We start from the raw sequence: 12,320 nt of genomic DNA on the forward strand, positions 1-12,320 counted from the left end.
TAGTACCACAATAAATGCATAAAAGTGAATGTGAAGTACATAAAATATGATCATGACTGGACATGCTGTCAGTGCTTTACGAGTTCTGCAAAAAACAAAATACTGAACACACTAAAATCAAAAGAAACAATAATAAGCGTTCTTACAGACGATTTAGCGACTATAACCATGAAATACCAAGGACACCAGAAGAAATATCAAGAACTGGAAATAAAATACCAAGGATTGGAGCAAATTCATCGCCTAGCACAAGACGTTGCTGTAAACCGTCTTTCTATGCAGAAAACGTGGCGTGTGCCAATCAAAGCACATAAACGAACAGTAAATACAGCTCTGGTGATACTGCTATCAAGTAAAGAACTGGTTCTGGATGAAGACTGTAGTAAAACAGTAAACACAGGTGAACCAAAATCAGTCACAAGGCGTCCAATGAAGAGCACAGTCAAGAAAGTTTATAGAACCAATAAAACAGGGAACTACAAAAAACCAGTCTTTTTACTTGGATACAGTCACACCAAGGGACTCGCTTAGAAAAATGAATGAATACAGTTCGTCATTTACGGCCACGGGAATAATGACAGAGATAATGAAAAACAGTAATTCACTAAATGAGTTATGTAAGAATGACACAGTCATAACCATGGGTGGAAGCAACGATGTATACTGAAACGACAGTAAATTTGCCACATAGTGTCTAAAACCAATACTACTGAACCTCAAAGTGCTGAATATTGCAGGGACATGCATGCCTCACAGATATGCTCTGCAGGACAACTCAATTGTAAATTTGGAACTTACAAAAATAAACTGACAATTTTGTAAAATATGCAAGTATTAACAAAATGCAACATTCTTTGAGCTTCCCAACTCAAGAGATCTGTTCACGAAACATAGTCAATAATATAACAGCACTGGGAAGTCATGCTTCGGCAAAATGCTGACAAAATTAATACAGAAAGATGAACATGCTGCAAGAAATACAACTGCTATATAGCCAACTTCGATGAAGGAAATACGAAAACACCATAACAGCTCCTTAACAGGAAAGTCAGTCGCAGAAACACCCACAAGTGCAGCCAGGATCATCACTTGAACAAGAAGAGGCAGTGCCAGAATAATCTTCAGCAAACAGTGAGGATCCAACGGAATAAACAGTGGCCAGTGCATCAATCGGTAGGATTTTTTAGACCAAGACCAAAGAAACGTAAAATCTACAAGTTAAGCAGTGCTCAGTGCTTCTCAGCCTTCCACCAAAATATGCAATGCATAAGAAAAACAGTGCAACAATTAGAAGTGGAACTGCAGTCTATTGACAGCTCACTTGTTTGCATAACAGAACATTGGTATAACGGTTCAGAATTAACAAATGTAGCACTAAATTCATAGTCTAGCCTGTCATTACAATGGAAACACTATGAAATGCGGTGCATCATGCATATACGTGTAGGAGGGGATTACGTATAAAATTAGAAAAGATGTTATGGCATTAAGTGAGGTTAAACACTAGAAATATCAGCTTTAGAGATAAAAAATCCTAGATGTATTCCAAAGACTAATTGTACTCTGTATTTATCGTGGTCCCACTGGTGACATTGACACATTTACTACAAAGTTAACCCAAGCATTAGATATGGTCTCCAGCCCCAAAGGCAAAATCATCATTTGTGGAGATCTAAACATGAACATGATGAACCCAGATATGTTGTGCAACAGTTTTCTGAACATTATGTACACCTGCGATATATAACCATTAATTAACACTGCCACTAGGATAACCAGACATTCAGCATCAAGTACTGACAATATGCTAATGGACAAAGAGAAAGATAGGTGTGACACTGTCATAAATGACCCTGGCATCTCAGACCATTCCAGTCAGTTATTAAAATTAGGCATAGAATTAGATAACAACACTAAAATACACAAGTACAGTAGGGTTCTCCAAGTCAAAAAGAGCTCTATTTGCGTCACTAATTAACAGTGAAACAAGGGAGGAAGTGTGCAGAGAAACTACTATTAATGGAAAGTTTTCAAAGTTTGTGTCAATGTTTAAATTCAGATTGGAAGAAGAGTTTCCTAAAGTTCTAAGAATCACTAAATCATGCAACAATAACAGCTGGGTAACCAATGGGATAATGAAATCCTCTGAAACCCTCAAGCACCTTAGCTCAATGAAAAACTACCGTAACGATTCAGCATTTCATAACTATTATCATACATACAGGAAGATCTATAGAAAAGTATTGTTAGTCGCTAAAAGGTACCAAAATGACAATTTTATAGAAAAAGCTAATAAAAAAACCAGAGCAAAATGGAAAATCACCATACAGGAAACTGATAGGAAAAATTAAAACCAGTAAACATGCGGTTTCAACACAAGGATGCCAAAATAAATGACCCCAAAAACAACTAGCAAACTTTGCCAATCAGTATTTCGCAACATAGCAACCAAACTACAACAGAAGTTCCTCAAAACAAAGCATTTACAATTACTGAACAAAATACCACACACAATAATGCTACGACCAGCCACAGCAAAAGTATGCAGTGTTGTGAGTAACCTAAAATGTAAAAATTCAGCAGGCGGAGATGAAGTACCTGTGTGCTTACTGAAGGACTGCATAGACAACATCAAAGATCCTCTAGTGCACATCATCAATGAATCGTTCTCAACAGGTTTTCCCAGGCATACTAAAGCATGCAGAAATCCTATCTATATATAAGAAAGGTGATCCAGATATCATAGAAAATTACAGACCAATCCTTTTCAAAAGCCATAGAGACAATAATGAAAAACAGGCTCATGGGGTACTTAACAAAGTTCAATCTTCTGAGTAAGGAGCAATTTGGTTTCCGGGCAGGCAAAAGCACAAATTCATCTGTAGCTCATTTCTCAAATGTTATCTTTGAAGCATTAGACAAAGGAGACCACATAACAGGGATCTTCCTTGATTTGACCAAGGCCTTTGACACAATAGACCACACAATTTTGCCAAATAAACTAAATGTACTAGGAGTAAGAGGGGTAACAAACGAGGTTTCATTCATACCTGCAAAACAGGATCCAACAGGTAGAGATCATTCTAACTCCAATCATACCTTTCACACCCAGAATACATCAATATAGGAGTCCCTATCCTCTTTTTGATATATACATCAACGATTTTCCACAAAGTATCAAGCATGGTGAATCAGTACTGATTACTGATGACAGTAACATCCTAATCAAAGCTGAATCGCCAAGTGTACTCGATGAAAAAGCTGAGAAAACATTTAGGCATGTATGCCAGTGGATATAGACTAATAAATTAACCCTAAACGTAAAAACAACCAACAGTATTAGTTTCCAATTAAGCAGAAAATCAAAGAGTACCAAGCTAAAAGTTAATATGAGCACACAGAATGTGTACCAGCAACAAAATTTTTAGGCATGCATATCGGCTCAATTAAATTGGACCGAGCACACTGCGCTATTTGGAAAGCGAATACTTTCAGCATGCTATGCATGTAGGATTATAAATTCAGTGTGTAGTAGCTCGTGTACTAGAACCACATATGTTGTGTATGTCCACTCTATAATTAGTTATGGCATATCCTTCTGAGGATCAACAGGGCAGAATGGACAAACAATATTTATGTTGCAAAAAGGACCGTAATAGATCCCATGGAGTTATTCAAATCTTTGGATATATTGACAGTTCTGTGTGAATACATTTTGCAAACAGTAATATACATAAAAAAACCATTGACCAGTTCCCAATAAATAGTTCCATCCATGCACATGAAACCAGACACAGACAACACTTACACCTCTATAAGAAAAACGAATCAAAACAGCATGTTATTTAAAGGAATTAAACTGTACAAGTCTTTCACAAGGGATCAAAGACATAAGCAAAATAGAAAACTTCAGGAAATTGCCTAAAAAGAATCTCTTGGAAAAGTGTACTGTCAAGGATTACTTGGAATCATGTAAATATATAGATATATGAACAAATTATCAACTGTGTTATTAAGTGGTTTAACAATGTATCTTTATGTAACAATGCCCATGAATTCTGATTATGATAATTATAAATTTGTGTACCTATTGTATATACTTATGTTGACAACATCCGTACAATCCTGATTGTCTACAGATGGATAAATAAATAAATAAATAGGTAAACACAAAAGCTTCATGGAGATGCTCAGCCAACTCCAGTGACAGATGCTTTAAGAGAGGTGCTCTACGTCAGTGTGATTTACTGTTAAAAGTTTTAAGCAAAAACGTTCTTAGAACAGTCAATCAATTGCTCTCTCCTCCAAATACCATGAAAAGATTATGAACATAAAATTAGAGAAATTTGAGTTCGCACAGAGACTTATAATTGTCCGTCCAGCGAAAATGACTGGAACGAGGAAAGTGACAATGGCACACAAAATACCCTCTTTCACAAACCGTTTGGTGGCTTGTGGGGTCTAGGTGTAGATGTATACCGTTAGTTGTTACCTTTACTCCTTTCATTACTCCAGCCAATGACTAACATCAAACATTTAGAATGTGGACAAGGTGTAATCAGTTTAAATGTGTTTGGGAAATAAAGGTTTGAAAAATTGTATATAGCAAAATTCTTTTATTTCATTACAAAATTTATAACAATATTTATAAATTTATGTACAGCTTGTGTAACTTCAGTTTGCAGTTCAAATCTTAGTTTGATAGCAATACAATATATAGCTGCAAATCAACTGATGAAGCAGGAAATAAAGATATAGTGAAAAAAAAATAATACTGGTAATCTTTCTAACATCTCTCAGTAAAGATAAAAAATATTTTTAATTAACCTGTGAGTATAAATAAATTATATATTCTGACTTATTTAATGGGCAAGGAAGAATTTAAAAATATATCGAGATTGACTAGAAGAAGGCAATTCTTATGAACTATTGCTCAGCAGTAGTGTAGTGCACTGAATGCACACCCATTTTATAATCCCTTCAAGTGACAGGTATAACTATTTACTTATTTTGATTTACACACATTTAGTGACAAATTTCACAAATTTTTATCCACTTGGGGCCTAAAGACTCGCCATTTCTTGCAGAAGAACTTGAATATTGAAGAAGAAACTGGAGGACATTTGTTTTTGACTTCAACCCTATAATAATACAAGTCTCGCAGTCATTCACCTTACTATTAGTGGGTTTCAATCCCTCTCTCTCATGTCAATAGTTCTGCCATGTCGTGAGCAATTATGGGTATGAGTACAGAAGTTCACAACCACATATGTTCAACAAAAATAAACATATACAAAATGCTAGATCACTAAAAGCTTTTCCTTGTAACACAATAAAATTATAAAAATCCAGTTACATAACAAAAGTCAAAAAAACTACAATAGAATGTGAGACATTTTTTTTCAGTGTTGATAAGACAGAGGACTGTTGAATCACAGTGAAAGAAGACTGGAGAATAACACAAAATAAAGGAAATGCGTGAATTCCTAATCACAAACAACCTTCTAACATTTGCATCCTATGCACGGTGAAATATTTTTAAAATGCATAAAAATATAATGCGTTACTCTTTGGAATGTATTGTACTGTTTTAACCCAAAGCTCCATGTGTTCTCCAAATAAACTAAAAATATAACTTTACAATCCTTACTGCCCTGTGATGAATACTGGTCACAATTACGACCACTTGAATTCTGCTCGTAACTTCCAGACACCTTCTCCACTTTGAGTCCTATGAAATTCACTTATTTCTTGCAGCAGGAACTTGAAAAGTGGAGAAGAACCAGGAGGAAGTCTATCTTTGAACCTATCAACTATTTCCTGTGTTGAAGCTCTGCCATTTACTGCTGCTCCGTATGCTATGAAATTTCTAATGTCAGTCAACAGCTCAACATTTGGATCGTCACTCGATGTTGTTGGCTGCACTATTTGTTGCTGTCCTTCTTCTTGAGAATCATTAGCTGGTGTCAAAAGTCGATTACGGGCTCGAATGCGAGCTAGAAGCTCACCTGAAGACATATTTCCTTGTCCAGATTTTAGTTTGCCAGTGAATGCATTTGATGGTTTTGACTCTAAACCAACTTTTGAAGTACTTGCTGGAGAGGAAGACATTTCTGCACTCTTCTTCTTCTTGCCAAATTGGAGACTGATAAAAAAGAGAAAAAGAACACAAATAATTATTTTGAAACATAAGAACTATTTCCTTATGCTTCCACTTGCTCAAATTGCGACACTTTACACATTTAATACCAGAAGAAGAAGAAATCCTCAGCCTAACCAGGCGTGATACCTATTTTAAATTCAGTTTACTGCTTCTCTCCTTACGGGATACAAGTGGTGGTGGTGGTGGTTAGTGTTTAACGTCCCGTCGACAACGAGGTCATTAGAGACGGAGCGCAAGCTCAGGTTAGGGAAGGATTGGGAAGGAAATCGGCCGTGCCCTTTCAAAGGAACCATCCCGGCATTTGCCTGAAACGATTTAGGGAAATCATGGAAAACCTAAATCAGGATGGCCGGAGACGGGATTGAACCGTCGTCCTCCCGAATGCGAGTCCAGTGGGGATACAAGTGTCTAAACAAAACAATACATCTCATGAAGTCATAGCTTCAGCATAAATACTATGACAACTTTAGGTAAAAGCTGTGTGTTGCGATTTCTCCATCTAGTGCGCATGAAAATGTGGCCAGTTATTAGCACAAGGTGGTAAATGAGCAGCATGGTATCAAACAACATTGAGCGATATATAACTGTCACACATACCTATCGGTACACACATTTCATAAACCAGTGCTGAGCTTGTACTGAACGGAAATACTATGTTAATGATCAGCTCTTCAAGAAGTCATCCCACAATATATTAAATAATTTCAAACAAACAAATCACTTATCGCATTTTGTTGCAATAGTTTTCATGTCAATGGAAACTGTGACGGATGTGCAATGAATGGTGTCTACAACTATTGCCCAAGAAAACTGTTGTAAGGTGTTACACAGGAAACTTTGAACTGTTGCCATAGATGTCGGAGAACTGCAGACATGGAATGAATGTCTATCCAGTAATGATGGTGCGGAATTTGTACCTCTGGCACTCTGGCAACATCCTTCACAGTTTTGTGAACAGTGTAATAAGTGACATTCCTAAACTTTCATGTTACGTTGTTCATACAGTCAAGGTACAACAACAAAATCAGTCCAGATACCAAGCTCACTGTCAATATTTCAATACTGGTATGTTAAAGCTTTGTCTTAAATTAATCCAAATACTAAATTCACTGTCACTATTTCAATACTGGTTATCTTAAAGCTTTGTCATCAATCATTTCAGCACATAAATTTAATGGCACCGCATTCATTACTGACACTTATTCATTAGCTGATACGAATCTATTGCTTTTTCAGCAACAGTCAGTCATAAAAATCCAAATAAACTCTTATTCAATGATTTATCATGTTGTTGTTGTTGTGGTCTTCAGTCCTGAGACTGGTTTGATGCAGATCTCCATGCTACTCTATCCTGTGCAAGCTTCTTCATCTCCCAGTACCTACTGCAGCCTATATCCTTCTGAATCTGCTTGGTGTATTCATCTCTTGGTCTCCCTCTACGATGTTTACCCTCCACACTGCCCTCCAATACTAAATTTGTGATCCCTCGATGTCTCAGAATATGTCCTACCAACCGATCCCTTCTTCTCGTCAAGTTGTGCCACAAGCTCCTCTTCTCCCCAATTCTATTCAATACCTCCTCATTAGTTATGTGATCTACCCATCTAATTTTCAGCATTTTTCTGTAGCACCACAATTCGAAAGCTTCTATTCTCTTCTTGTCTAAACTATTTATCGTCCATGTTTCACTTCCATACATGGCTACAATCCATACAAAGACTTTCAGAAACGACTTCCTGACATGTAAATCTATACTAGATGATAACAAGTTTTTCTTCTTGCCATTGCCAGTCTACATTTTATATCCTCTCTACTTCGACCATCATCAGTTATTTTACTCCCCAAATAGAAAAACTCATTACTTTAAGCACCTCATTTCCTAATCTAATTCCCTCAGATTCACCCGACTTAATTGGACTATATTCCATTATCATCGTTTAACTTTTGTTGATGTTCATCTTATACCCTCCTTTCAAGACACTGTCCATTCCGTTCAACTGCTCTTCCAAGTCCTTTGCTGTCTCTGACAGAATTACAATGTCATCGGCAAACCTCATAGTTTTTATTTCTTCTCCATGGATTTTAATACCTACTCCGAACTTTTCTTTTGTTTCCTTTACTGCTTGCTAAATATACAGATCGAATAACATGGGGGAGAGGCTACAACCCTGTTCACTCCCTTCCCAACCACTGCTTCCCTTTCATGTCCCTCGACTCTTATAACTGCCATCTGGTTTCTGTACAAATTGTAAATAGCCTTTCGCTCCCTGTATTTTACCCCTGCCACCTTCAGAATTTGAAAGAGAGTATTCCAATCAACATAGTCAAAAGCTTTCTCTAAGTCTACAAATGCTAAAAATGTAGGTTTGCCTTTCCTTAATCTTTCTTCTAAGATAAGTCATAGGATCAGTATTGCCTCACGTGTTCCAACATTTCTACGGGATCCAAACTGATCTTCCCTGAGGTCGGCTTCTATCAGTTTTCCATTCGTCTGTAAAGAATTCGCTTTAGTATTTCACAGCTGTGACTTATTAAACTGATAGTTCGGTAATTTTCACATCTGTCAACACCTGCTTTCTTTGGGATTGGAAGTATTATATTCTTCTTGAAGTCTGAGGGTATTTCGCCTGTCTCATACATCTTGCTCACCAGATGGTAGAGTTTTGTTAGGGCTGGCTCTCCCAAGGCTATCAATAGTTCTAATGGAATATTGTCTACTCCGGGGGCCTTGTTTGATTTATCATAGTTTATTTATATTGTGTGGTATAGCCTGGTCATGAAGGAGCCCAACCCAATTGTCACTGGGAACTATTGTCCCATTTCATAATTTTACAATTAATATTTTTGTCAAAATAATGAACTCAAACACATCTATGTAACTCTAGATCATACCCTACTATTACTTTTAGTGAATCCTCTCAGTTCTGTACTCAGTCTGATTAAATTACTTGACATTTGACATTCACATGTTGGAGGTGCCTTTCTCCAATTAGAGGGCTCTATGTCATGCCTGAAATGTCCACCACTGCCAAACTGCCACAACAAATGGTCTGTTAACTTCAAATCCCTGTCTGGCTTTTTTCTTTTTTCTTTTTCTTCTTCATGTTATGTTTGGAGCCTGAATCCTGGTACTGGCCCTTTTATTTCACATGTGATAAAATACTGAAAACAACAGACACTTACACCAAATGATGGTAATAGAATACGCACAACTGCTACACATCACTAGCCAAAGACTGCAGGATTCATTCACATAAGATGCAATTCACCTTCACATATTCAATTATCATAACAGAGACTGCCTACGGCAGGTAAACTTCATACATTATCCAAAACCGAAGATTTTGGAGGCAGAATATGTTCTTTGCAAACAGGTTTTATATACAGATAAATGCTTAAATGTTGTTGTGGTCTTCTGCCCGAAGAGTGGTTTGATGCAGTTCTCATGCTACTGTATCTTCTGTAAACCTCATTATCTCTGAATAACTACTGTAACCTACATCTTTCTTAGTCTGTTCACTGTATTCATCTCTTGATCTCCCTCTACGATTTTCACTCCCCACACTTCACTCCAATACTAAACTGGTGATCTCTTCACATCTCAGAATTTGTCCTATCAACCAATCCCTTGTTTTTGTCAAGTTGTGCCACAATTTCTTTGTCTCCTCAATTCTATTCATTAGTTATCTGATCAACCCATCTAATTTCCAGCGTTCTTCTGTAGCATCACATTTTTGAAGTCTCTATAATAATAACTCTATAATAAACTGTTTATCATCCATGTTTCATTTCCATACATGGCTACACTCCAGACAAATGCCTTCAGAAAAGATTTCCTGACACTTAAATCAATATTCAACATTAATGAATTTCTCTTATTCAGAAATGCTTTTCTTGCCACTGCCAGTCTACATTTTGCATCTTCTCCACTTTGGCCATCACCAGTTATTTTGCTACCTAAATAGCGAAACTCATCTACTACGGTTAGTGTCTCATTCCAAATCTAATCCTACTCCAAATTTTTCTTTGGTTTCCTTTACTACTTATTCAAGATACATACTGAATAACATGGGGATATGCTACAACCCTGCCTCACTCCCTTTTAAACTATTGCCTCCCTATCAATCACGACCGTCAACTCTTGTAACTAAGGTCTGGTTTCTGTGCAAGTTGTACATAGTGTTTTGCTCCTTGTATTTTAGCCCTGCTACCTCTAGAATTTCCCAGTCAAGTCAATATTGCTTTGCATGTTTCTACATTTCTCTGGAATACAAGCTGATCTTCCGAAGGTCTGCTTCTACCAGCTTTTCCATTCTTCTGTAAAGAATTTGTAGTAGTATTTTGCAACAATGACTTGTTGAACTGATTGGTAATTTTCTAATCTGTCTGCAACTGCTTTCTTTGGAATTGGAATTAGTAAATTCTTCTTGAATCTGGGGGTATATCACCTGTCACACACATCTTGCACACCATATGGAAGAGCTCTACCAAAGCTATCTGTAGTTCTGATGGAAGATTGTCTACTCCTGGGGCCTTGTTTCGACTCAGATCTTTCAGAGCTCTGTCAAATTCTTCTTACATTATCATATCTCCCATCTCATCTTCATCAACTTCCTCTTCCCTTTCTGTAATATCGCCTTCAAGTTCATCTACCTTGTATAGACCCTCTATATACGCCTCCCACCTTTCACTTCTTTGCTTAGGACTTGTTTACCACCTGAGCTCTTTGATATTCATACAGCTGCTTCTGTTTTCCTCAAAATCCTCTTTTAATTTTCCTGTAGGTGGATCTACCTTTCTCCTAGTGAAATATGCTTCTAAATCCTTACATTTGTCCTCTAGCCATCCCTGCTTAGCAATACTGCACTTCCTGTCAACCTCATTTTCTAAATTTTTGTATTTCCTTTAGCCTGCCTCATTTGCTGCATTTTTAAACTTTCTCCCTTCATCAATTAAGTTCAACATCTCTTGTGCTATCCATGTATTCCTACTAGGCCTTGTCTTTTTACCTATTTGATCCTCTGCTGCCTTCCATATTTCATCTCTTAATGATACCCATTTGCTTTCTAATGTATTCCTTTCCCCTGTTCTAGTCAAACATTTTATGATGGTCCCTCTGAAGCTCCCAACAGCCTCTGGTTATTTCAACTTATTCAGGTTCGATCTCCTTAATTTCCAAACTTTTTCCTATTTCTTCAATTTTAATTTACACTTCATTAGCAATAAATTGTGGTCACAGTCCACGTCTGTCCCTGGAAATGTCTTACAATTTAAAATCTGGTTTATAAATCTCTGTCTAACCATTATATAATCAATCTGAAACCTGCCGGTGTCTTTAGGTCTCTTCCACGTATACAACCTTCCTTTATGATTCTGAAACCAAGTGTTAAAGATGATTAAATTTTGCTCTGTACAAAATTCTACCAAGTGATTTCCTTTTCCATTCCTTTCCCTCAGTCTATATTCACCTACTATTTTTCCTTCTCTTCCTTTTCCTGCTATCCAATTCCAGTCACCCATCACGATTAAGTTTTTGTCTCCTTTAAATATCTGAATAATTTCTTTTATCTCATCATAAATTTCTTCAATCTTTTCATCATCTGCAGAGTAGCTGGTACGTAATCTTCAACTACTGTGGTAGGCATGGCTTTGTGTCTATCTTGGCTATGAAAATGCGTTCACTATGCTGTTCATAGCAGCTTACCTGCATTTCTATTATCTTATTCATTATTAAACCTACACCTGCATCACCCCTATTTGATTTTGTGTTTATAACCCTGTACTCACCTGACCAGAAGTCCTGTTCGTCCTGCCATCTAACTTCACTAATTCCCACTATATCCAGCTTCAATAAATAAATGTAACAACATAATCTCAACTTCCTCTACAGTGCAGTGGTAAGCCACTGTCTATAGCGTAAAAGTGTGTAAGTTCGAATATCACCAGGTGATAATTTGTTTTCTTTTTTAAATCTTTGCCAAAATGACTGATTATTATGATTTTCAATTGACTGGTCACAGTCTAATTTTTACTTTTAATCTTTTGCTGCATCATTTTCATCAGTGTACTGAATGTTTTATTTGCTCTTGTATTTCTTCATGTTATTCTTCTTTCTTTTGGAATCTGCTTGTGCTGCCTATAACCTGTAACTGAGTTC

The 12,320-nt window shown here is 36.8% G+C and overlaps 1 protein-coding gene across 1 annotated transcript in view; it reads right to left on the reverse strand.

Moving 5' to 3' along the window:
- Positions 1–4,595: 4,595 nt before the first annotated feature.
- The window catches only part of LOC126335541 (DNA excision repair protein ERCC-6-like), a 126,756-nt gene continuing 119,031 nt past the window's right edge, over positions 4,596–12,320 (reverse strand). The window contains exon 20 of the mRNA XM_049998928.1: positions 4,596–6,145. Within this exon, the coding sequence (XP_049854885.1) occupies positions 5,677–6,145 (469 nt within the window). The 3' untranslated portion in view covers positions 4,596–5,676. The remainder of the gene's footprint in view (positions 6,146–12,320) is intronic.

This window comes from Schistocerca gregaria, chromosome 2, assembly GCF_023897955.1.
Source record: "Schistocerca gregaria isolate iqSchGreg1 chromosome 2, iqSchGreg1.2, whole genome shotgun sequence".
NCBI lineage: Eukaryota > Metazoa > Arthropoda > Insecta > Orthoptera > Acrididae > Schistocerca > Schistocerca gregaria.